Raw genomic sequence first — 27194 nt, forward strand, 5'->3', positions numbered from 1 at the left:
TACATCATGTTCACCTTTATGCTCTACAAATTTTTTCAACTGTAAGGTACCAAGGTAGTGCATACATGGTTGTATGGAAGAGCTCAACCTCTTTGAATGACACTGGAATGCCGACTGCACCCCAGGCCTCTCCATCCAACAACAATGATCACAAATCCCAAAAGGCACACTCCAAAACCTAGTGAAATCCTTCCTAGAAGAGTGGACAGTATTATCACTGCATGGGGGGAACAACTCCATATTACTGTCTTTGATTTTGATCACTTTGTGTTTTTTAAGAAAAAAAAATGCTGGCGAGGGAACAACTTTATTGTTGCTACACTGTGAGTGATAACAGGAAGTGACGATTACTCGGAACACTGCTGTACACGTGAACTAAAAGAATCCCATCCCAACACCACACCATTGTACGTTTAAAACTACACCATCGTTTCACAGACAAGGCTATAATGCTGCTGTAAGACATGTTTGTTATTACTGGTCATGCTGCTATAAGATGTTTAAATATAATTTGTTGACACAATGTTGGTGTGTTCTCCTGTCTAGTTTGTGAGTATTTATTGTATATTTTGCACTCACATTAATGAGTATTTGCATTTAATGTAATGTGTACTGTGCTATAAGAGGAAAAAACACCAATATAATCAATGGTATAATATTTCCCTGCTGTATTTTATTCCTTTCTCATTTATATGGAATTTCCTATAAACCTTTCTCCTAATCAAATGATTTACATTTACAACAGGATCATCCAATATAAGACAATAAAAGAAAATGAGATATTTTGGTGGGCTTCATCCTCTAACTACCACAGTATTCCATACAGTATTCCCATGAGTACTTCTGAGGGAGCTCAGAAGCACTCATGGGATGGGAATCGCAGGATGTCTGTGGCAAACGTGTCCATGGTGATGTTTGGGGGTAAGTTGCTTTCCAGCAGTAGCTCAGAGTCTGTATCAAAACAGAGGCAACATCTGAGATCAATGTTTTCAAAATGTACCTGTATTCTGTAATTCAGTGGTCAATTTATCAAAGCAAAAATAAATCTTATCGTCAGTCATGAATGAAAAAGAAATGTTAAAAGTCCCCTAAAACATTATGTATAGAATAATAAATTGCAAGAGATCCTTATAAAGAAATCTAAGCTGGAAAAGTATTATAAACGCTCCTATCATTTGTTTGTGCTCCATTTCATGTAATGGAACAGGATTATACATTTATTTATTATCATGTTTTTTGATGCAGCTGCAACTTTACAAACAGAGGTTGAAAAAGGTTTCCAGAAAGAAATCTTCTGAGTTACAGAGTAAAAAAAAAATGACGGTTAAGGCCCACTTCAGGTGATATTCACTGCATCTCAATTATGCTTGTAACAACAACAACAACAACAACAACAACAATAATAATAATAATAATAATAATAATAATAATAAATAATTCTACTCACCAGGTGTCTGTTCTTCCACACTGAACCCCAACAGGTTTGTGAAGCATTCTGCCAGCTCCTCTTCAGTCATGTGCTCACCTACAAAAAATACATTCCAAGTCAAAGTCTGGGATTTATGTTTTTAATTTGATATATTCTACCCTAACTCTAAGCAATTTTCAGATCATTCCACCCAATATGAGCCAAGGTCTAGTATAGAATGTATTATCTATAACTGATTGTACAGAATGTATTATCTATATAAGTCTAAGTCATTAAAAGAATAAATGAGCAAATAAATGTTTGTGGATATTGCAGTTAAAATCTTAACAAAAAATGTTAACATACTAATAGTGCAAGTCCTGCCAGTGCCTTTAAATCAATTTAAAATAAAAAAAAAATAATAACCTTCTGAAAATTTTGTTTTGCTGTCACCTGTACTGTTGGTGTGTATTATTCTCCTACTAATCATTTACTCTATATTATACTATATTATATGCTCTATATTAAATAAAAACTTATTTCATATTAAATTACTAACTTACACTAATAAGGAACACCAAAATATAATTTCACTTTCACTGCATCTTTGGGACAAGACTAGTCAAGAAGCTTTTCTTATCGTTTTAACCATATATAACTGATGCACTACATAGTGAAATTAAACACTGTTCCTCCAGGACACTGGTGCTACATAAAGACACAGATTTACATAAAACAACACAGAACTAAAGATTACGTTTCACATATAGTGCATATGTGCAAACTTGTGCAAACTTGTGTAAAGAGTGCAATGCAGGAGTCAGTGTGAAACAGAGACAACAATACACTACATGGATTGTAGTGATGGAGTTGGGTGATGAATATGATTGCCATTGAAATTGCTGGGAGACAAGCATCTAAGAGAAGCACTTACAAAGTCTTCGGTTAACTGAAGCACAGTGCTGCTAGAAATGTGTGTATCTCACAGGCTATATGAATACTGCTGACTAATCATAATAATTCCTCTGATACAGCACGCTCACTGACGAGGGAAGCGAACAGGAAACATGGTTGCTGAGCCCTGAAGAGGTGGAGATCAGTGCCTCTGGTAAAAACACAGATGGCCTCAATAGTTGAACACGCTGATAAAGCTCTGCTCGTAAATGAGTACAGCAGGCAGCCTGAATATTACAAACACTGTATAAAAGAGTTACATTTATTACACATATAATGTGATAGGATGACAAACACAAATGTGACCACGCAATTCCCACCAGGTGATCAAGAAGGTGGACAAACTCAGCATCCAATATGCTGGCCCCTACAAGGTCCTCCGTTGTTTTAATGAAGTCACACCAGCTAAACCTTCATTGATCATCAATTTCATTCCATGTTTTATGTCTCAAGCCTGTCACCCATGGAACACCATCTGAAAGGGCTTCACACAAAGTACTCCAACCCTAAATCTGCCAAGAAATCCATGCCAAGCACCCCGTAGGTAGACCAAGAGAGCTTCCAGCTTCCAGAGGGAGCTCTTAGGGGGGATTCTGTCACACCTCTGGCAATAACTTCATTTACCAAACTGTATTGAATCCAACAACTCTCCCCAATCACATGTTCAAACTCAACCTAAGACTGATAAAACACACCTGTTCCCAATCCTACACACTGTCGGCTTGACTGTTTGCTGATGGCCTGACCTGCTGCCTGACTCTTTTGATAATATTGCTTTATGTTTTTGGATTAGTTTCCCAGTTTCAACAAAAATAGCAACTGCAGTTGCACCCATATTGGACCCAGTCACATAATGAATGTTTGTAGGTTTGTAGGTGATATTGTCATAGTAACCATGAGATGAACAAATTAGATTTGGGAATTGATCCAAACAGGGTCAAATTCACAGCAAGGTATAATGTCCGGAATAGCTTCCTTCTTTCCTGCTTGAAGTATATGTTAAGGGTATTTCAGTCATCTAATTTGTACAAGAATTGGCATTAAGTTCAATTTGTTTTTAATTCTACAAACAGTTAGAAAACTGTTAGAACTGGGTGACAGTTTCCATACAAACAATTTTTCTTGTACAAAATTTGAAACCTACCTCTGGCTTGGAGTAACTCTAGGAGCTCTTCTCGGGTGATAACCGGTTTGCCGTTTTCATCTGGCACGCCCAACACCTGGAAAGCCTTGTAGAGGTCATACTTGGAGATTCCACAGGGTAGCCGGTGGTTAAGATACAACTTAACAAACTCCTCCAGGTCAATGTCAGATACATACTTTCCTGTCTCTGCATAACGACTGAATTTCACCTCATTTTGCATGTCTTCCAACTAGAATAGTTCAATGATAAAGAACATGATGAAAAAATAATCCATGCAATATTAGGCAGGTATGCTGCATCTGAATCAACACTGAAATAGAATTATTTTGAATGAATCAAACAAATACAGGACTGATTAAAGCAACATCATTATTTTTGCAGTACATTTTACAGTATTTAATTTTAATTTCAATACTGTAAAATGTACTGCAAAAATAATGATGTTGCTTTAATCAGTCCTGTATTTGTTTAGAAAAACACAGTATATGTGGTTAGTAATGACATCTAAAATGTACCCTTGTACTGATCCATCTGACATAAACATTCAATAAGACATCACAAGGTTGGATGATGCTTTGTGACAAATTTTCCCTACATGGTCAAATACTGTAACCTCATAATGCCTTCATGTTAAATCATCTCACTGAATGGCACGGGTACACAAATAATTGAGGAACATATAATCGGTTATTGAAACAGATGTCTTAATACACTGCCTTTTACCAACTTTTTTACAAAAAAATAGTACCTCTTGCTCTGTTGGGTAGAAGCCAAGTGCTCTGATAAGATATGGAACTTCAGAAAGAGGGATACTAGTGGATACTTGTCTGGTTTCCATCGAGTCAATGTTCTGACTGCGCAACTGACAGTAATAAAATAAATCCTTTATGGCCTAATGGAAAAAGCACAGGGTTCTTTTTTTGTGTTTGCATCTTACACAAGCATCTTACAAAAGTTTGAACTCAAACGTTTTCTTTTCCCCCCAAATTGACAGTGGGAAAGTTTTAATTCAAAGAAAATCTTTGTAATTGCAGGATATTCATGATATTTTTTACCTTAAAAAGCTCTCCATCTCGGCCTCCTTCTAAAAGGGTGTAAAAGGGAATCAGGTCTTTTCCTCCCAAAGCCGCTGCTGCCTCTAATGCACTGTGCAGACAATTTGTGAATTGTTAATGGATGAGGGCAGTGAGCGAACGTACTGTACAGCTGTTGAATGCAATCTAAGTGTTACATTTACACTTCACGTAAATGTGTCCTAAGTGCCAGAGTTGTGCTGCAAAATATATAAACTGTGATTTTCTATACTTTTTAAATGTAATCTCTCTGCTGCACTTACGGATGGCTGATCTCCCATGAGAAGACAGTCCTGTCACTGCCACCAGCAGTGAAAATATATTTTCCATCATGAGAACAAGCCAGATGTGAGACCCCTAAAGAGTGGCATATCAGTGCTGAGGACTTGTGTGGGTTCCCGTCAAGAGGCAGAATCTGAACCCCAACCTACACAAAGTTGTGAAAATAGTCTGTAAAGCCAAAATAGACTATAAAACTGAGACAAAGGAGGCAACCAAATCATTTTCAGATAATTTTCTACATACCTTGTCCTGTGTTATATAAGCCATGTAATGTGACTTAGGATTCCCATCTTTACAGGATGGCAGCATTATCATCTTTTTTACAGGTGAACCATATGTGGGGCCAAGAAGAGTTTTTCTAGAAAAAAAATTGACAAATTAGTTATCTTTCTTATATAAATACAGACTTGAAAAAAAGAAAACACAGACACCTGCACATCTTCGTGGTGACATTGAGTAGTTTCAGTTTGTTCAGGTCAGATGCGATAAGTAAGAAGTTCTCTGTGGTTAAAGGTGGATACCAGGCCATGCACGTTGGCACGGCACTTTGCTCAATGCGTTCTGAGCTGAGGATCAACAACTCGTCCTTTCTGCTGTTCTGCAGGTCGTACTCAACCTAAAGAGAGCAGAGAGAACATACATGGCCTGTTACCTGTGTAATAACAGTACTGACGTCTCTGTTAAATCTCTATTGCTGTAACAAAAATAGAGAAAATTATTAATCCACTCAAACTTTGCTGTTGTGACCAGGACATTTTTTTATTTTTAATTTGCAACCTTTTGTTCATTTTCACTAATTTCTTTACAAACACAAATCCAGTATCTTATCCACTAAGAAAAAATGCCCAACATGCAGTGCAACTGATAGAAATTATATAATCTTTCTTTAATTAATTCTTTAATTTATTAATAAAAAAATAATATATATATATATATATATATATATATATATATATATATATATATATATTATTTTTTTATTAATAAATTAAAGAATATATATATATATATATAAAGGTAATTGCTGGCAAATTACTGTATAAAAGGTTTGAAAAATGCTGTGATTTTATGGGAAAATAATCCTCCAATTTGCAGCTGGCACCTTACTCCTACTTGATGTGGAAATGTGGAATGCATTTCACAAGATACTGACTAGTCTGCGATCCATGCCTAAGGAGAGCAGACGTGGCTCTGTGCTGTCCAGGTACACCCCAAACAGCAGATCCTGAATGGGCTTGTAGTGAGAGCGATGTTTCCCAAGGTACTGCCACACATACTGCATGCCTTCCTTACATATGTGAAACACCATCACAGCTTTCCCAGCATCCTGAAGTAGAAAATGATTTGTTTTTCTTTATTTTCTTTATTCTTTTATATATGGAGTATGTATAGACTGAATGATTAATGTTAGAACTAGTTACTATATAGGGTTATATAGCGTACATATTTGCAGATAAATTTGCTCTGAAAACTCAAAAAAGGAAAGGATTGCGTATAACTGGTTCATCATAAGTGTAGTTTTGCTTATGGTGTGGTTTGTGCACTAACCGCAGCGGCCAGGTAAGAGGAGTTGTGGGAGAAAGCGAGATTGGTAATGCAGTCATGACTGTACTTAAAGCCTCCCTCTACTTCTTCCTCTAAAGTGCAGGGATCCATAACTTTCACAACACCACTGACAAAGCCGACAGCCAGGTAAAGGCCTGACAAAAAGATCATTAGGAGAAAGTAAATTGTAGTAAAAATTGAGAATGAGGGGTTGAGGTGTGAATATCTATCTATCTATCTATCTATCTATCTATCTATCTATCTATCTATCTATCTATCTATCTATCTATCTATCTATCTATCTATCTATCTCTCCCTGTCTCTCTCTCTCTCTCTCTCTCTCTTTGAAATGAAACGAACAAGTTGTGCTTTAACTGCAGACCGTCAGCTTTAATTTGAGGGCATTTACATCCAAATCAGGTGAACGGTGTAGGAATTATAACAGTTTCCATATGTGCCTCCCACTTGTTAAGGGACCAAAAGTAATGGGCCAATTGGCTTCTCAGCTGTTCCATGGCCAGGTGTGTGTTATTCCCTCATTATACCAATTATAATGAGCAGATAAAAGGTTCAGAGTTCATTTCAAGTGTGCTATTTGCATTTGGAATCTGTTGCTGTCAACTCTCCAAGATGAGATCCAAAAAGCTGTCACTAACAGTGAAGCAAGCCATCATTAGACTGAAAAAACAAAACAAACCCATCAGAGAGATAGCAAAAACATTAGGCATGGCCAAAACAACTGTTTGGAACATTCTTAAAAAGAAGGAACGCACCGGTGAGCTCAGCAACACCAAAAAACCCGGAAGACCACGGAAAACAACTGTGCTGGATGACCGAAGAATTCTTTCCCTGGTGAAGAAAACATCCTTCACAACAGTTGGCCAGATCAAGAACACTCTCCAGGAGGTAGGTGTATGTGTGTCAAAGTCAACAATCAAGAGAAGACTTCACCAGCATGAATACAGAGGGTTCACCACAAGATGTAAACCATTGGTGAGCCTCAAAAACAGGAAGGCCAGATTAGAGTTTGCCAAACAACATCTAAAAAAGCCTCCACAGTTCTGGAACAACATCCTATGGACAGATGAGACCAAGATCAACTTGTACCAGAGAGATGGGAAGAGAAGAGCATGGAGAAGGAAAGGAACTGCTCATGATCCTAAGCATACCACCTCATCAGTGAAGCATGGTGGTGCTAGTGTCATGGCGTGGGCATGTATGGCTGCCAATGGAACTGGTTCTCTTGTATTTATTGATGATGTGACTGCTGACAAAAGCAGCAGAATGAATTCTGAAGTGTTTCGGGCAATATTATCTGCTCATATTCAGCCAAATGCTTCAGAACTCATTGGACGGCGTTTCACAGTGCAGATGGACAATGACCCAAAGCATACTGCAAAAACAACCAAAGAGTTTTTTAAGGGAAAAAAGTGGAATGTTATGCAATGGCCAAGTCAATCACCTGACCTGAATCCGATTGAGCATGCATTTCACTTGCTGAAGACAAAACTGAAGGGAAAATGCCCCAAGAACAAGCAGGAACTGAAGACAGTTGCAGTAGAGGCCTGGCAGAGCATCACCAGGGATGAAACTCAACGTCTGGTGATGTCTATGCGTTCCAGACTTCAGGCTGTAATTGACTGTAAAGGATTTGCAACCAAGTATTAAAAAAGTGAAAGTTTGATTTATGATTATTGTTCTGTCCCATTACTTTTGGTCCCTTAACAAGTGGGAGGCACATATGTGTTTGCATATGTGCCTCCCACTTGTTAAAGGACCAAAAATCCCTTGTTAAGGGACCAAAAATGTTGTAATTCCTACACCGTTCACCTGATTTGGATGTAAATGCCCTCAAGTCTGCAGTTAAAGCACAACTTGTTCGTTTCATTTCAAATCCATTGTGGTGGTGTATAGAGCCAAAAATGTTAGAATTGTGTCGATGTCCCAATATTTATGGACCTGACTGTATGTGTATAAATATATATATCATTTTTTTTTATTCATTTATTTATTAAGATTATTTAAATGGAAACATGCTCTTTCTCCAAGCACCTTCACTCAATTTGCCATACAGGTGAGTATATTATTTAATATGTTTACCTTTCACATTACAGGTAAAAAAAAGAAAGAAAAAGTTTTGTCAATATAAATGTGTATTGTTGTGGCAATTCCTGCCAATGTATCTACAACTGAAAATAATATAAAATACAGTATAAGAAATATCATGACTAATTCAGGTTAACTTACAATAACATTCCATTGTAAAACACGCACACACACTTACAGTACCTTGAGGATCGTAGGTAATACAGTGGATCTGCTCATCTGTTTGGAATATTTTGCTGCATACAGTCACTTTGTGCCGGAGGTCCCAGACTTTCAGGATGCCACTATAGCTGCCCATAGCTACAAGTGGATGCTGAGGGTGACAAGCTACTGCATTCAGAGGCTCAGCATGTTCTTTTATTATAGTCTGAGCACTTCTACTTTGTGCATTGACATGCACCACAGCTGCACTGACAGTAGACAGGACAAGATTTCTATAAAATGAAAGTAGACATCATGGGCTTATAAGCAATATGACGTTAATATTGTATAGAATACAATAAATGAAAGTGAGCACATCATAACACTTGAGAATTCATATACAGTCTATTTTGGGATGATCTGCAAATGTAATTTTCACTAAAACAAGTCTTCTTACCTTCCAAGAAAATTAATTCTTAGCAGATTTCTTATCTTTAGATCTTATCTTATCTTCAGATTCTCAAAAACAAATGTGAATTAATAATTAAAATAAAAAAATACAAATGACAACGACAAATTAAATGTTTTTATGTCTGTTTTTTTTCTTTTAGAATTATTAATTAATGTGTGCAACTAATAAACTGACTTTTGTAGGATATGAGCATTTCTTTCCTTACATGATTTTCATAAAAACTACATTCCTTTTGTAAAATATTTCCAGCATTTCAAGGCTTTTGAAAGTGATAGTCTAATACAAATAGTTTTTCCCCATTTTCTCACCAATTTGTTCATCCAACCCTTGTCTATCACACAGAGAAAACTACACTCTAAAATTAATAGTTCTTATATGGTGTATCTTTCTTAAAAGACCTTTTTTTACATCCATGCAATGTTTCCATTGCACAAAAAGTTCTTTGTAGTGGAAAAGGGATATTTAGACTATAAACATGCCAAGCATGCTTCTTCGCTGCAAACCTCTTTTTGGTTCTTCTTGGCACCTTTATTTTTGAGAGTGTGACAGTGCCTCAGAGGCACATGAAGCCAAAGGCAAATTAACACTTGTGGAGGAATGTGCCATTTCCTCTTTTCTGCATACATAATCTCATTGATGCTCACGATTGACTAGTGTCACTGTAATTTTCACTAAAGAGAGGGTGCTATCCCTCCCACTCAGACAGCAAGGGCAAATTTGCTGCTTTGGCTCCTGGTTTCAAATAACTGAAGGATCATCGGGAACCAGGAGCCATAAATGGAATTACTGAGCAATGTGGCTCTTACCTACTGACAAACGGTTCGGTATTCAAGACGCAGTCTTCTGTATTTGCAATACCGCTAAAGGTAGGAATTTCCTTAGACAGGGAAATGGATGTGATGGGGTCCAAATTGAAGTCAGTTAAGCAGCTAATGACCTTGAAGTTTTCATCATAGAATTTGATGTGGCCTCTTTCATCACCTGTCACAATAAAGCTACAGAGAAAGGGCAGAAAAATCCATCCAGTTCATGAGATGGGATAAGAGCAAATGTGTAGTTTATTATCCAATCAAATACACACATTCCTAAAAAACTCTCCATATTTATAGTTATCGTGTTAAACACATTGAGAGTGAATGCTGCTGAGTTTGTTTACCTGTCACAACATGTCATTACAGTAATCCCATTCTTCTGCAGTGAAATTAATTTGGTGGGTTTTATTGCATGCCGATGGCCTGTACCTGACCTCAGCACATCCAACACCAACATATTCCCTGTCAGTGTAGCTGTTAAAGCCTGCATGCCTCCAACATGGAAAACAGTCTGACTTAAGCAACCCACTTCCCCCATGAATGTCTACAGATGTGGAAAAAAATAAAGTAATTTTAGGCTTTGGATATTTTCCTTAAAGTGGAATAAATTGTCTTTAATTAAGGTACTTTTACTTGATACTCCTTTAAAATGGATTAATTGTTATTAAGTATTTAAATTTGGTTAATGGATTAATAAACATGTACAATTGATCGAAAGAGGATCTAGTAGTAGAGAAGCAGGAAACATCATATAAGCCTTACCTTGGAGATTTCAGGGGCTTCATATCGCATAGTTTCTTTATCCTTAATAAATGTTGACAAACAGAAAATATGGTTAATTAATACATATGTTATGCCTATTTAGCTGATACTAAGATATAAGTAGTACTCACCCAGGTGTAAAAGAGGACATGACTTGTACTGTTACTGAGTAGCTGACAGCTGTCAGTAGGGTTGAATATGATGTGTTTCTAGAAAGGATACCATTAGATAATATACAAGTCTTTCCACAAAGCCCTTATATGTGCTGGTCATGAAATTAAAAAAAATCCTTAAATACGCTATATACCTGGCAACCGAGCTCTGGGCTGATGTCAACCTTGCACACTGGAACTTCATTCTCATTAGTCCAATCCCAGATACAAACCCTCTGTGATCAGCATTAAATCCATTAATTAAATCATAGCAGCTAGAATAAAATCTAATAAATGTTGCTGAGGTTAAAGCCAGCCACCAACCTGCACTGTACCGGCTCCAACAGTCACCAGGTATTTTGAATCCTTAGACAATGCCACAGCAGCGACACCGCCCTCAGGATGGCAATCAAACATGGTGTGAACAGGGATCCTACAGCACATGCAGTGACAGACTCTTTCATGCTTTCTAAAAGTGTTGTACATTATAGGTGATGATGAATTCATTCATACAAAATGTTATACCCTGTGTATGAGTCCCATATGATCACAAGGCTATCGTGACCCTTGTCAGCGCTCACAATCCAGCGTCTGTCCTCGCTGACGCACAGGCAAGAAATGGGGTTGGAGTGACCCTAAGAATAAAGAAGGATTTAAAAATTCTAATCGTCAGCATCAAGCAGAAAGGAACCAGCTATTTAAATATACATTGGTTTTGCAAACTTTCTAGGAAAAATGACTACACCAAGAAAATAAGGACCTAAATTACTGGTCAACAAGCTGTGCCGGACAGAAGTCTGGATACAGACTAAGCAAGGTATTTCAGGAGCACTCGAAGAACACTGTAGCAAAATCAATCAACATTAAAAATAAACTTTACCAGTTGTATCAATATTAATCAATTTCACGTCTGGACCAGGATACATCGCTTACTGTCGACCACTCAGTTATGTTAATTGCTAATCATCTGTAAGCAGGGAATTTTACTGGACCTTCAGAAATCTGACTGAATTCTCCCATTCTAAGGCCTTACGTATCAGTTATACATTTGTATAAAGAAACATAATGATGGACTGTTGGATATGAATCTATTTCTCAGGGATGTACAAAATCAACCAAAAATATTAACTAGCAATGAATAAGCATTTCCTCATGATTTTTAATTTCATCATGAGCACAATTTGTTCACTTGCATAAAAATATCTTCAAAAAAAAAAACTTACTTGTAACAGATGTTGTGAATTAGACGTGTGGTCATATATGACAGCTACATGTGAACAAGCAAACAGGATGGCAAGTCTGTCTTGATCCAAGAGGCTGAAGACAGGGAGAGTCTTGTTTATCCCGAAAGCCCAATTCAGAGTCTATAACCACACATTACAGCTGTTATCACAGATTTTAAACTCAGTGGATAAATGTACAAAGGTATTGAAAAAAATAACTTTCAGCAAGTTTAATGTTTAAGTCAGAACAACAGAGCTTGTAAGTTTGTATTTGATCTTCTGGCTTCTGCTCCTGTGTTCACTAAATATTACCAGAGGATGAGTTATTAGGCGCTTCTCCTGTTCAGGGCTGAGGGGCAGTGAGGTAGCTGTGTGCACATGACTGGACGGTCCAGATCCTCCTTCCTCTTCTTCCTCCTCCTCTTCCTCTTCTTTTTCTTCTTCTTCCTCTTCCTCTTTTTCCTCTTCCTCTTCTTCTTCTTCTTCTTCTTCTTCTTCTTCTTCTTCTTTCCTCTCCCTGGGTTTTTTCCCCTCCTCCTCCACCTGCTGTCCTTCATCATTATCCCTGATGAGTTCAGTCTCCTCTCTGTCCACTTCTGCCATGTCTCTTAGTGTTAAAGTGCTAACTAACTACAAGTAAAGAAACATCCGAGCAAGTGTTTGTTAGGTCACTAAATACCATTTACTAAATAAGAGAAAGGTATTGACTTAAAAATCCTCCCTGTAGGTGCACAAAATTAGGTGCAAGTTTATAATTCAAAACGTTATCAAAACGTTTTATTCGACACGAAACTACACTTTGTGACCGAGGCGCACCGTTGCTAAGATACGGGGTACAGAGTTCTGTGATGGGATTGGACGAGAGAATCTCGCATCCTGCGCTACGATTGGACGTCGATGCACCTACGTCATTCAACTTTTTTTCGTTTCCTTTGATGTTTTAATAAGGTTCTTATCTACGACTAAACAAAGTTCGAAAAGATCTAAGAACTAAACCAAGAATATAATGAACAACAATCCTGACTGAACCTTGCAGGCTGTTCCTCAGTGACGTCATGGCTTGGTTTTTGTTCTGATATGCATTGTGATGTCAGCTCTGTGCCACAGCTCGTGTCCCATAAGTTTAATTAGGAAAAGTAGAAAAATTAGTTTACACATTTAGACATTTCTGGAATTCTGTTTTCACTTTGTCATTATGGGTCACTGAGTGTAATGAGAACAGAAATTAATGTTAACGATAGTAGGGTCAGGCTGTAACATAAAATAAAAAAAAAGTGATAGTGCCTGAATCCACTATATAAGTAGACTTATAATTACAGTAATTGATCACATTTGATATTAGTTGTATAATAGCTGTAGGATGTGCAGGTTAAAATACTTCATGCTGAAATAGCTACAACACATAAATCCAATCATTTCCCTCACATTATTTAAAATGAAACCTGATGGATAGTAATAGGGACATTTTACATGCAGTATTATTGAACATGCAGAATGCAAAACATGCAATTATTGAACATGCAAAAATGCAGTATTGTTTCCCAAAGCATGAACAATTTTTCTGCTTAAAGAATGTACTGTATATATGCAGGCAACAGCAATATTACTGGAGTAAACTATTACTACTTTTTCTACACTACAACATTTTCTAGACTTATAGTACAACTCAGTAAATACAGCCATATCAGAAAATATTTTTATTTAATTTATAACAGAAAGAATGAATTTTAATTCCTCATTTGAAATTCTGTAAACACAATATGATGAAAAAACAAGAAAGATTTATTCATGGTTTGTTTAGTAGACTATTTTTTTTTCTGTCACGCCAATTCATTAAATACAAACGCATGTGTAGGCTTTAAATGCACAAATGTGTTCTCGATGTAAGGGAATTGAGTTGTAAGGAATTGAAAAGAAAACTTGTCTAAAGCACATTATACTGAAAATGCAGAATGTCTTCAGCCACTCAGTGACATTGGTTTGAAAGAGTTGTGAGTTTCTCTCATCTCAATCATCTGTGAATAGGAACAATGTTGCACCTGTTGACAGGGGAAAAAAGAACTTTTAAAAAACTTTATTGTATTTTAATCTTTATGTAATAACTATTTTCCTTGCCACATTTTATACTTTATTTATACCATATCTCTTACGCAATTGTTTGTAAATGAGCACTGTTGGTATGAAATATAAAAAGAGGAGCCATTACCCCAGTAGGCCTCTCCCAGACCAGCGCTGTGGAGTTAAGCTGAGACGAACTTTCTGTCCGTTCCGAATCACAGAGACGCTGACGGATTTCTGTCGAGGTATAATAAGAAGGCATGAGATACAGCTTCATTAGCATGTGGCCTGCACAGATATAAAACACAACATGTTGGCATCAGTTGGACAATTTTACGTACCCCCTCACTGTGCTGCACCACAGTTGCAATGTTCTGCAGGTTGTGGAAGGTGCTCGGGTTCACTGAACCAAACTCAACAACCTCATCACCAACGCACAGACCCTAAAAAACAGCAGCAGCAAAATAATAATAATGTTTTATGTATATAGCATGTTTTCACAGCTCAAAGAAGCTAAGAGCTGTGGAAACAACAAGCTAAGAGACATTAATAATCAACAATAAACAATCCAGAGAATAAAACAGATCCTTACAGGCAGACAAGGTCAAAAACCAAGCGTGAAATGGAGACTAAGACATACAAAAGAGCAATAAAATTAAAAGAAAAGTACTGAAGAAATAAATGTGATGTAAATAAGTAATGGAAATAAATAAAAGGAATGAAACACCACAAATGCATTTAGCCTAATAACACTTTGAAAGGAAATCTGACTTAATGCAAAAGAAAAAATCTGAATAGGAATAAAGTAATAAAGCAGCGAAAAATATAAACTTCCAGGACTTGTGTAATGAATGTTTTTATTCAATGAGAGAGATTTATAGTTTATTGTTTAATTACAAAAACACCTAGTGTTGGAATAATCCACTTATTGGTGAACCTTTAGGATGTAATCTTAAACAAGTTTGTTGTGAATAAGAAACAATATGTTTGCTTTGGGTAACTGGTTATGAAGTAGAAATCCTATAAAACGTTTAGTTTGAACTTGAGATGACATAGAATAATACAAAATCAGAGCTATGATTCTATGACAAGTGGTTTTAGAGTTATGAACAGAAATGTTAGCAGGTGTGCTTTGTTTTCAGATTCCCTGAAACATTTCTACTGACTGACATTTCAAATGTCTCTAATGACTACATTAATGACTGTATTAATATTTAGAATACAGAAATTAGCCTTAGATTTAATCCTAACCAGCTCACAGATAATCAGTGAACAGGGGGGTTAAACCTCACTGCCTGGTAAGCAGGGGATCCCTGAGTCACAGCATCCACGAGGGCAAAAGGTGGAGGCAACGACACATCCTGCTCCATTCTCTCCACCTGTGCTTCTGCCTGGTCCTGCTCTCGCTTTGCTCTTTCCAGAGCATGCAGCTTATGAAGGGCCTCTTCAATCTCCACCATGATCGCTTTGTGATCATTCTGCAAACCTTACGGGCAAAGAGCATACAGCAAAATCAAATATTTAAAATAATAATAAATAAATAAATATATAAATAAATAAATAAATCGGGGGGCACGGTGGCTTAGTGGTTAGCACGTTCGCCTCACACCTCCAGGGTCGGGGTTCGATTCCCGCCTCCACCTTGTGTGTGTGGAGTTTGCATGTTCTCCCCGTGCCTCGGGGGTTTCCTCCAGGTACTCCGGTTTCCTCCCCCGGTCCAAAGACATGCATGGTAGGTTGATTGGCATCTCTGGAAAATTGTCCATAGTGTGTGATTGTGTGAGTGAATGAGTGTGTGTGTGTGCCCTGCGATGGGTTGGCACTCCGTCCAGGGTGTATCCTGCCTTGATGCCCGATGACGCCTGAGATAGGCACAGGCTCCCCGTGACCCGAGGTAGTTCGGATAAGCGGTAGAAGATGAATGAATGAAATAAATAAATCAACGTTTAATAATTGTTCAGTTTAGTAAACAGGTCAAGCGCACAGACATTTCAGACAGCTGTATGTGAAGGCCAGCTGTCTCAGTGGCATCAATAATTTTATTAAAGAATGTCACCTCTGGAAACATTGCCGGTAGGTGGATTGGCTAGTCTACTAGCCACTAGGTGTGAATGTATGCGTGTGGTGGGCAGGGGGTTGGGGGTAGGCAGGATGTCATGTCTATCTAGGGTGTATTCTTGCCCCATGTCCAGATGTGTTCCCCAGATGCAGTCACCTACATGAGATACTGTGCCTTGCTGTGCGGACCTGGAACAAATCCACATCTGCGCGTGGAAAGCCTTCCACATCCACTAGAGAGGCGTGCATGCCCACATTGCCTTGCTGCAACACACCACAAAAAAAACCTAAACATTTTGTTTGCTCTACTGTGATGGTTTATACAGCATTATATCAGTATACACTGTTGATATTGCTTCCTAACAAACAATAATGCTTAGCCACAACTCATTACAGCTTGGGAAGTCGTCAGAAAGAGATAAATTAAGGTGTCTGAATGAGATATTACCTTGTCGGAACTAAATAGATAAGTCATGGCAACAAATTAGTAACGGAACAAGATAATTGCATTAAGATAATTAAAACACAGGAATAAAATAGTTACATAAGTGAGAATGAGATAAAGGAGTCTTTGCTGCAACTTGGTATGACATGGAAACAAAGCAACTGATTACAACCAGGCTACAGCTATAACTAGCGGGATATGAGGGATGAGATATGAGATAATTCCGCCGCAGAAATGAGATAATTACGTCGCACAAACTAATTAAAACAAGTTCACTTTTTACTATCGCTAACAAAACCCAAGCTATTAAAACGGCCCATGCTTTGGTGAGTCCAACCTGTATATTCTCATTACTGTTTCCGAAAATTAATTTATTGGATTACTGAACGTTTTAACTGCTCAGTGTATTAGGACCAGCATTTAGTTAGCTAAAGATTTACTGAGCTGATATAAACACCTCAGTGGGTTTAGTATAATTCCACAGTCTGAGGCTAGTTAAAGCGTTTTTTAAGCAGAACATTTGTAGTGTTATTTAAACAAACTGACAGGATAAACAACACACAGTCACGCGCTAGATGTAGCAGCTACTTGCTAACCAGCTCCCCAGAAGCTTTTATAGCTGACTGTTTTCAGGGACACTTACATCTTCTAACACATCGTAGTACGCTTTAATCTGCTCCTCGATTTCATCTTTCTTTTTAATCAGACGCTGAACATCTTCCGTTGTAAGAGTGAATTTTTCAGGACTGTTTTCCTCCGTCATCTTCATGGCTGGCGTCTGCGCAAACTACACGTACGGATTGCCAAATGGGACAAACGCGCTGCAGTATTCTTAATCTCAAGTAGCATGGAAATGATGCATGTGTTGTTCATAAAGTACTTTAATATTCATTAATAGCTTAGAGACTTCACCTAACAATTTCGGAATGGTTAACAGTCCGAGAATGTCACTTTAATGAGATATTCTAAAAAAAAAATAATCCAGGTTTATTGAAATCTCACCACTTTCTATTGGATTAACTGACACATTTTAAAAGATAGTAATATAATATATAACTATTGAAAAATATTAATAACAAAATAAGGTCACTCCCATAAACACAGTTTGTTCTAATTGTATTCAAAATGGATAATCACAGGAATATTTAATGACAAAAAAAGGTTTTATTAGAATCTAATCATTAATCAGAATCAAAATCAGAATCAGGTTTATTGGCCAAGTGTGTTGACAAACACAAGGAATTTGGTTCCAGCTGTATGTGACTCTCAAAAGTACAGACATAAATAACATTATACTATACAAGACAAGATAATACAGACTATACAAAACAATTTAGATGTGATACAATAGACAGTATGAGTATTAACTACAGGGCTCTCAAGTATCACACATTGAGAGTGACAGTCACGCATGTCGGTCTTTTGTCACGCTCTCCCGCCACACATCGTATTTCTCACGCAGAAAAACCTTTTGACTATTTATCATATATTTAATACGCCGCAGCGCCCAAAATGTATCAGTCCGCACCACTCTCTCTATGGAACCGGGCAGGAATCAAACGCGTCTCCCCTGGAGTTCTTAGTCGAGCCTGACACTTATCAGCCAATCAAAAAAGAGGCTACACAATAGAAAATCAGAAAATAGCACTATTGTATCTAGGTAAGATTTAACGCAACAACCAATGAAAAAAAAGCATATCCTGGAATCGTTCACCATCATCCTCGTTCACCCACAGAGAAAACCACTGGAGCTGCGAGCATCACTTTGAGCACAGAGTAAGTCATGATCTCCTGTTTTAATGTTACAACAAATGCACAACTTGTTTGACACAAACAATGACATTTTGACTGCTGTTAGAGATGTTTCCCAGATAATCAGCATCAGTTTTACAGCCTGTTCACTGACAACACCTGCTCAGAACAAGTAGTCTAGGCCAGTGGTTCTCAAACCGGGGCCCCTGAGATGGTGACAGGGGGCCCCGGTTTTATGACATCTTATAAAATAATGAATTTATCATAAATTCTGTGTAATTAAATCTCAGAAAAATAAGGGTACTAACCAACAGCACTACATTGTATAATTAGGGGTCAAACCCTGAAGGGGCGTAGACACCTATTGTTATCGTTAGTTTTCTTATTATTAGTAATGGTGCTTGCAAAGCAACATTATTACTATTGTGCCGGACAAAACTTCGGCGCGTAACTTGTCCCACAGCTTTTGTCCTAGACCCATGAATGAGGTGCCAAATCGACCGGCTCATTGAGGAGAGGTGTGCTATGACTTTTATAAGCGATCCGAGTACCGGTACTTCCGGTACCGGGTCTCAAAGTTGCCTTTTTTCCCATAGACTCCCATTATAAAATTTGGAGGTTTATAACTCGGCAAGCTTTTCAACTATCTACACCAAACTCGGCCAGCTCCTTTAGGGTGATACTCTGAACAAAGTTTTAAATTGGTGTACCGACTGGCCTTCCGGTTGTGCCGCAGCCCCGCCCACAAAATACGCAAAATCAAAAAACTTTTTACAACATGGACATGTGACATATCAAAACACTCACAACAATGAGGGGAACTTCCTCACATGTATTTTGATGATGTCACGTGATGTCACATGTAGCCCTGCCCCCAAAATAAGAGAAATCAAAAAGTTATTAAAGCTGCAAGCAGCATTTCCTGGGTTCAAGCGTTTAAGGCCTTTAGGGAGCTTAAAGGATTTTCACATACACAAAGTGACCCGCAAGTTACAGAGGGTGGCACCCACTCCTAACCTAGTGTCTCTAATACAGAAAAGCTTACCAATGTGTTGCACAATATATGTCATGTGAAGTACTCACCTGTCCAGTTTTCCCTAAAATAAACAAAGTCATATCCATAAAGCGAAGAAACACAAGCATCCAGATGCAGAACGAGTGACCCGCAAGTCACATACACAAAGTGACCGGCAAGTCACATACACAAAGTGACCCTCAAGTCACATACACAAAGTGACCCTCAACTCACATGCACAAAGTGACCCGCAAGTCACATACACAAAATAAAGAAGAAATTGGGATACATGAACAGTCTGACATACTAAAACCGAATGAACAACAATAGAGCCCTCTAACAAATTAGCACACATCTTTCTCCTTGTGTTTCTGTCTCTGTTTCTAATTCTAATTCTGGTTGATTGGTGGATCGACGAGTGATGTCACACAGGATAATGAAGATTGACAGGAGATGTCCAATGGTAGGGATCTGAAAAGATAGATAGTGGAGCAAAGAGAGAGAGAGAGAGAACAAAAACAAACAATCACCGCGGTTTTTGAACTGTGGCCTCAGTTTGACCTCTTTCACATGTGTCCCAAGTTTGGTGTTGATAGCTCATTTAGTTCTTGAGTTATTGACATTTTAGTAAAACTGGCTCCTCACAGTCCGAACGTTTTGGGGCCCCTTAAGGACCCTGAATCAAAATTTCAACTTTTTTTTCGATAATTATTGACAGTGAAACTCCACAGAATATTACTGCACTGGATTGGTCTCGATCAGGCGAAAAACCTAGGACTAGTTTGCAAAAGTAGGTTTTTCACCTGATCAAGAATAATTAATGAACAATTTAATTGACAGCATTGGTCCAAGAGGCAAAGTTGTTCAGTATGTGGAGCCCTATCACATGATATAAAGCACTTGATATTTGGACATACGGTTTAGGAGTTATGGGCACAAACGTGTTGAGGGGTGCTGAAGCGCCCCCTATTGGCTGATTTCGCTGAGTCCTTGGGCCTGAGTAACTGTGACCAGTACTACCATCTGACCAAGTTTGAGCTCTCTAGGCCTTACGGTTTGGGCTGCATGATCGTTTGTAGGGCGGAATAATAATAATAACTAGATTTGTAAAGTTCGTCGAGACAAACTTTGATGTTGGCTTTGACGGTGCAAGTAATCGCAAAGGCCGGTGCTTTTTGGAGGCGATTGGACATAAGGGTCAGTATTACTTTTGGAGGCAAGTGGACAGAAAGATTGTGAAAGCTACTGGACCGCTAGGGTGCCAATACATTTGGAGGCGAGCGGACATGAGCATGTGACGTGATCCGAATACCCATGAGGCAGTTCCCCTCATTGTGCTGAGTGTTTTGATATGTCACATGTCCATGTTGTGCAAATTTTTTATTTCGCTTATTTTGGGGGCTGGGCTACACGTGACGTCACGTGACGTGACCAAAATACACGTGAGGCACTTCCCCTCATTGTGCCGAGTGTTTTGATATGTCACATGTCCATATTGTGCAAATTTTGGATTTTCACGTGACATCACGTGACATCACGTGACGTGACCAAAATACACGTGGGGCAGTTCCCCTCATTGTGCTGAGTGTTTTGATATGTCACATGTCCATATTGTGCTAATTTTTTATTTTCACGTGACGACACGTGACGACACGTGACGTGACCATAACACACGTGAGGCACTTCCCCTCATTGGGCTGAGTGTTTTGATATATGACATGTCCATGTTGTGCTAATTTTTGATTTCGCTTATTGTGGGGGCGGGGCTACACGTGACGTCACGTGACGTGACCAAAATACACGTGAGGCACTTCCCCTCATTGGGCTGAGTGTTTTGATATATGACATGTCCATATTGTGCTCATTTTTTATTTCGCTTATTCTGGGGGCGGGGCTAGACGTGACGTCACGTGATGTCACCAGCATACCCGGTGGGGTGCCAATACTTTTGGCAAAAAGTGGCTACTGAGGGTTTGGACATTTCATGTCAATACTGCAGTCATTATGGGATTCTACTTATTATTATACTGCATAGAACACAGGAGAGAAGCCGTGCCTGAGCTCTGCGCACGCTGCGTGTGCGATCGCTTAGAAAAGTAATATCAACAAACTTCAGACCAGGCTCTACGACATATCCGAATTTGGTGCATGTGGCTCGAAAGCCCTAGGAGGAGTTACTCTTGATAAATTTTTGTCTAAGAATAATAATAATAACTAGATTTGTAAAGTTCGTCGAGACAAACTTTGATGTTGGCTTTGACGGTGCAAGTATTCGCAAAGGCCAGTGTTTTTTGGAGGTGAGTGGACATAAGGTTTAGTGTTACTTTTGGAGGCAAGTGGACAGAAAGACTGTGAAAGCTACTGGACCGCTAGGGTGCCAATACTTTTGGAGCGGACATGAGCATGTGACGTGATCCGAATACCCGTGTATTCTGGGGGTGTAGCTACACGTGACGTCACGTGACGTCACGTGATGTCACCAGTATACCCGGTGGGGTGCCAATACTTTTGGCAAAAAGTGGCTACTGAGGGTTTGGACATTTCATGTCAATACTGCAGTCATTATGGGATTCTACTTATTATTATACCTCCTAGAACACAGGAGAGAAGCTGTGCCTGAGCTCTGCGCACACTGCGTGTGTGAGAGCTTAAAGGAATTTTAGGAATTCCCCATTCAAGTCTATGGGACGTTCCATCGTCGTCTACGGGAAAACCAAAAGTCCGTCGGAACGCCGAGACAAAAACTTTGTCCGGAGTAACGTCCTAAAGAACCTGTCCGAGTTTGGTGTAAATCGCTCGAAAACTTGCCGAGTTATAAACCTCCAAAGTTTCTAATGGAAGTGGATACGAAAAAAGGCCATTTTGAGCTTCCGTACCGGGAATGCCGGAATGCCGATTGCTTAGAAAAGTAATAGCAACAAACTTCAGACCAGGGTCTACGACATATCCGAATTTGGTGCATGTGGCTCGAAAACCCTAGGAGGAGTTACTCTTGATAAATTTTTGTCTAAGAATAATAATAATAACTAGAATGTACATTTCCTGAAGAAAATGTGAATTGTGCTTGCACGTGGCAAGTTCCCCTCATCGGGCTGAGTGTTTTGATATATGACATGTCCATGTTGTGCTAACTTTTTGATTTCGCTTACTTTGGGGGCGGGGCTACACGTGACGTCACGTGACGTGAACAAAACACGCGTGAGGCAGTTCCCCTCATCGGGCTGAGTGTTTTGATATATGACATGTCCATGTTGTGCTAACTTTTTGATTTCGCTTATTTTGGGGGCGGAGCTACACGTGACGTAACGTGACGTCACCAAAACACGCGTGACATTTTAAAAGTGACTACTAAGTGTTTTGAAATTTCATGTCAAAACTGCAGTCATTATGGAATTCTCCTTAATATTATACTGCATAGAACAGTTTGTTGGGGGCGGGGCTACACATGACGTCACGTGAATACCCGGTGGGGTGCCAATACTTTTGGACAAAAGTGTATTGACTGGGGGCCAATGCTTGTGGAAACATTGGATTGATAGTGTGGAGTTGATACGTACATGTATTGAGAGTGTGCTTTACATCTACAGAGAGAACAAAAGAATTTTAAGAATTCCCCATTCAAGTCTATGGGGAAAAAAAAACCCTTTGAGCTTCCGTACCGGGAATTCCGGAATTCCGATCGCTTATAAAAGTCATAGCACACCTGTCCTCAATGAGCCGGTCGATTTGACACCTCATTCATGTGTCTAGGACAAAAGCTGCGGGACAAGTTACGTGCTGAATAAGTGTCCGGAATAATAATAATAATAATAATAATAATAATAATAATAATAATAATAATAATAAGTATGCAGAATAACAATAATGATGCTTTTCAAGCACCATTAATAATAATAATAAGTATGCAGAATAACAATAATGATGCTTTTCAAGCACCATTAACTAGAATGTACATTTCCTGAAGAAAATGACGTCACGTGAATAGCCGGTGGGTGCCAATACATTTTGGACAAACGTGACTACTAAGTGTTTTGACATTTCATGTCATTTCATGACATTTTTTTCAAATCTGCAGTCTTATGGAATTCTACTTATTATTATACTGCATAGAACAGTATTTTGGGGGCGGGGCTACACATGACATCACGTGAATACCCGGTGGGGTGCCAATACTTTTGGACAAAAGTGTATTGACTGGGGACCAATACTTGTGGAATCATTGGATTGATAGTGTGGAGTTGATAGTTACATGTATTGAGAGTGTGCTTTACATCTACAGAGACATCTACATCTTTACATTTACAGAGACATCTACATCTACATCTTTTGTATGCTTTTCAAGCACCATTAATAATAATAATAAGTATGCAGAATAACAATAATGATGCTTTTCAAGCACCATTAACTAGAATGTACATTTCCTGAAGAAAATGTGAATGGTGCTTGCACGTGGCAAGTTCCCCTCATCGTGCTGAGTGTTTTGATATATGACATGTCCATGTTGTGCTAACTTTTTGATTTCGCTTATTTTGGGGGCGGGGCTACACGTGACGTCACGTGACGTGACTAAAACACGCGTGAGGCAGTTCCCCTCATCGGGCTGAGTGTTTTGATATATGACATGTCCATGTTGTGCAAACTTTTTGATTTCGCTTATTTTGGGGGCGGGGCTACACGTGACGTCACGTGACGTGACCAAAACACGCGTGAGACAATTCCCCTCATCGGGCTGAGTGTTTTGATATATGACACGTCCATGTTGTGCTAACTTTTTGATTTCGCTTATTTTGGGGGCGGGGCTACACGTGACGTCACGTGAATAGCCGGTGGGTGCCAATACTTTTGGACAAAAGTGACTACTAAGTGTTTTGACATTTCATGTCATTTCATGACATTTTTTTCAAAACTGCAGTCTTATGGAATTCTACTTATTATTATACTGCATAGAACAGTATTTTGGGGGCGGGGCTACACATGACATCACGTGAATACCCGGTGGGGTGCCAATACTTTTGGACAAAAGTGTATTGACTGGGGACCAATACTTGTGGAATCATTGGATTGATAGTGTGGAGTTGATAGTTACATGTATTGAGAGTGTGCTTTACATCTACAGAGAGAACAAAAGAATTTTAAGAATTCTCCATTCAAGTCTATGGGAAAAAAAAACCCCTTTGAGCTTCCGTAGTGGGAATTCCGGAATTCCGATCGCTTATAAAAGTCATAGCACACCTCTCCTCAACGAGCCGCTCGATTTGACAGCTCATTCATGTGTCTAGGACAAAAGCTGCGGGACAAGTTACGCACCGAAAAAGTGTACGGAAGAATAATAATAATAATAATAATAATAATAATAATAATAATAATAATAAGTATGCAGAATAACAATAATGATGCTTTTCAAGCACCATTAATAATAAGTATGCAGAATAACAATAATGATGCTTTTCAAGCACCATTAACTAGAATGTACATTTCCTGAAGAAAATGTGAATGGTGCTTGCACGTGGCAAGTTCCCCACATCGTGCTGAGTGTTTTGATATATGACATGTCCATGTTGTGCTAACTTTTTGATTTCGCTTACTTTGGGGGCGGGGCTACATGTGACGTCACGTGACGTGACCAAAACACGCGTGAGGCAGTTCCCCTCATTGGGCTGAGTGTTTTGATATATGACATGTCCATGTTGTGCAAACTTTTTGATTTCGCTTATTTTGGGGGCGGGGCTACACGTGACGTCACGTGAATACCCGGTGGGGTGCCAATACTTTTGGACAAAAGTGTATTGACTGGGGGCCAATACTTGTGGAATCATTGGATTGATAGTGTGGAGTTGATAGTTACATGTATTGAGAGTGTGCTTTACATCTACAGAGAGAACAAAAGAATTTTAAGAATTCCCCATTCAAGTCTATGGGAAAAAAAAACCCCTTTGAGCTTCCGTAGCGGGAATTCCGGAATTCTGATCGCTTATAAAAGTCATAGCACACCTGTCCTCAACGAGCCGGTCGATTTGACACCTCATTCATGGGTCTAGGACAAAAGCTGCGGGACAAGTTACGCGCCGAAAACGTGTCCGGAAGAAGAATAATAAGTATGCAGAATAACAATAATGATGCTTTTCAAGCACCATTAATAATAATAAATATAGCTGCAAGCAGCGATACCGGGGTCAAGCCGATCAGATGCGCTCAGAACATGTCGCTGATGAACCATACCAAGTTTCGTAGTGATATGGTATTGTATTGGTAAAATACTGAACTTATAAATAAGCGGTAGAAGATGAATGAATGAATGAATGAATGAATGAATGAAAGCTGCAAGCAGCATTTCCCGGGTTCAAGCGTTTAAGGCCTTTAGGAAGTTTAAGGCCTTAAAGGATTTTCACATACACAAAGTGACCCGCAAGTTACAGAGGGTGGCACCCGCTCCTAACCTAGTGTTTCTAATACAGAAAAGCTTACCAACGTGTTGCACAATATATGTCATGTGAAGTACTCACCTGTTCAGTTTTCCCTAAAATAAATATAGTCATATCCATAAAGTGAAGAAACACAAGCATCCAGATGCAGAACGAGTGACCCGCAAGTCACATACTCAAAGTGACCGGCAAGTTATAGCGCCACCAAGTGGCCAATCGCCACGGTTTTTGAACTGTGACCTCAGTTTGACCTCTGACACATGTGAAAGAGGTCAAACTGGGGTCACAGTTCAAAAACAGCGGCGATAATCAGAATCAGAATCTTAAGAATTCGATTCTTCACAAAATTGGGTTTTTGAACTGTTGGTGGCGCTAGAGGGCTTTTTTTTAAAAAATGGCTGTTTTTAGTGATTTTTCCGTTATAGCGCCACGAAGTGGCCAATCGCCATGGTTTTTGAACTGTGACCTCAGTTTGACGTCTTTCACACGTGTCCCAAGTTTGGTGTTGATAGCTCATTTAATTCTTGAGTTATTGACATTTTAGTAAAACTGGCTCCTCACAGTCCAAACTTTTTGGGGCCCCTTAAGGACCCTGAATCAAAATTTCGACTTTTTTTCGAAAATTATTGTCTTTGAGACTCCAGAGAATATTACTGCACTGGATTGGTCTTGATCAGGCAAAAAACCTAGGACTAGTTAGCAAAAGTAGGTTTCGGATAAAATGCGCGATAGCGAAAAAATTTAATGGCGGAAATGAAATTGGAGATATTCGTTTTTTAAGTCATGAGCCAAGGATTCCAATGATATAAAGCACTTGAGATTTGGACATAGGGGTTTTAGGGGTTTAGGGGTTATGGGGACAAACACGTTTTGGGGCGCTGAAGCCCCAAGCAAATTGTCCGATTCCGCTGAGATTTTGGCCCTGAGTAACTGTGACCAGTACTACCATCTGACCAAGTTTGAGCTCTCTAGGCCTTACGGTTTGGGCTGCACGACCGTTTCTAGGGCGGAATAATAATAATAATAATAATAATAATAATAGAAATCCTAACAAAAACAATAGGTTTCCAGCGCTTCGCGCTTGAACCCTAATTAAAGCTGCAAGCAGCATTTCCCGGGTTCAAGCGTTTAAGGCCTTTAGGGATTTTCACATACACAAAGTGACCCGCAAGTTACAGAGAGTGCCACAATATATGTCATGTCATGCTACATATGTCATGCTACAGTGTATTATACGAGTATATGTATACTACGAGTATTATACGAGTAATACGAGTCAATATCTGTGCTCGGATTGAATGAAAATCATCATTGGCTAGCTGATTGTGTCAGCGTTCTGTGATAGGCTAGTCACAGCGCCCCTCCCCTAC

General features: G+C 38.9%; 2 protein-coding genes across 2 annotated transcripts; both read right to left on the reverse strand.

Annotated features, from left to right (window-relative positions):
• Positions 1–291: 291 nt before the first annotated feature.
• cfap251 (cilia and flagella associated protein 251) lies at positions 292–13076 on the reverse strand. The gene is made up of 20 exons (XM_060883993.1): positions 12387–13076; positions 12075–12215; positions 11377–11486; positions 11176–11284; positions 11007–11087; positions 10831–10908; positions 10700–10741; positions 10282–10481; positions 9932–10120; positions 8696–8946; positions 6410–6561; positions 6015–6188; positions 5293–5477; positions 5105–5219; positions 4843–5006; positions 4562–4652; positions 4255–4398; positions 3507–3735; positions 1448–1525; positions 292–951 (listed from the first exon to the last, which is right to left on the reverse strand). The coding sequence occupies exons 1-20, from the start codon at positions 12675–12677 to the stop codon at positions 854–856; spliced, it is 2922 nt and encodes a 973-aa protein (XP_060739976.1). The 5' UTR covers positions 12678–13076; the 3' UTR covers positions 292–853.
• Positions 13077–13756: 680 nt separating this feature from the next.
• Positions 13757–17444, reverse strand: psmd9 (proteasome 26S subunit, non-ATPase 9). The gene is made up of 6 exons (XM_060883999.1): positions 17279–17444; positions 16352–16454; positions 15425–15618; positions 14474–14575; positions 14281–14369; positions 13757–14113 (listed from the first exon to the last, which is right to left on the reverse strand). The coding sequence occupies exons 1-6, from the start codon at positions 17402–17404 to the stop codon at positions 14086–14088; spliced, it is 642 nt and encodes a 213-aa protein (XP_060739982.1). The 5' UTR covers positions 17405–17444; the 3' UTR covers positions 13757–14085.
• Between the last annotated feature and the right edge of the window lie 9750 nt (positions 17445–27194).

Source organism: Tachysurus vachellii, chromosome 12, assembly GCF_030014155.1.
Source record: "Tachysurus vachellii isolate PV-2020 chromosome 12, HZAU_Pvac_v1, whole genome shotgun sequence".
Taxonomy (NCBI): Eukaryota; Metazoa; Chordata; class Actinopteri; order Siluriformes; family Bagridae; genus Tachysurus; species Tachysurus vachellii.

Excerpts from the sequence above, each read along its gene's own strand:
- cfap251 (XM_060883993.1), bottom strand. The coding sequence starts at position 12,677 with ATGGCAGAAGTGGACAGAGAGGAGACTGAACTCATCAGGGATAATGAT. Across the intron at positions 11,088-11,175 it reads TTGGAGCCGGTACAGTGCAG|AGGGTTTGTATCTGGGATTG; the intron begins GTTGGTGGCTGG and ends TGCTGATCACAG. Across the intron at positions 4,399-4,561 it reads GAGATGGAGAGCTTTTTAAG|GCCATAAAGGATTTATTTTA; the intron begins GTAAAAAATATC and ends TTTTTCCATTAG.
- psmd9 (XM_060883999.1), bottom strand. The coding sequence starts at position 17,404 with ATGAAGATGACGGAGGAAAACAGTCCTGAAAAATTCACTCTTACAACG. Across the intron at positions 14,370-14,473 it reads TGGTGCAGCACAGTGAGGGG|AAATCCGTCAGCGTCTCTGT; the intron begins GTACGTAAAATT and ends ATACCTCGACAG. Across the intron at positions 14,114-14,280 it reads TCTGGGAGAGGCCTACTGGG|GTGCAACATTGTTCCTATTC; the intron begins GTAATGGCTCCT and ends CCCTGTCAACAG.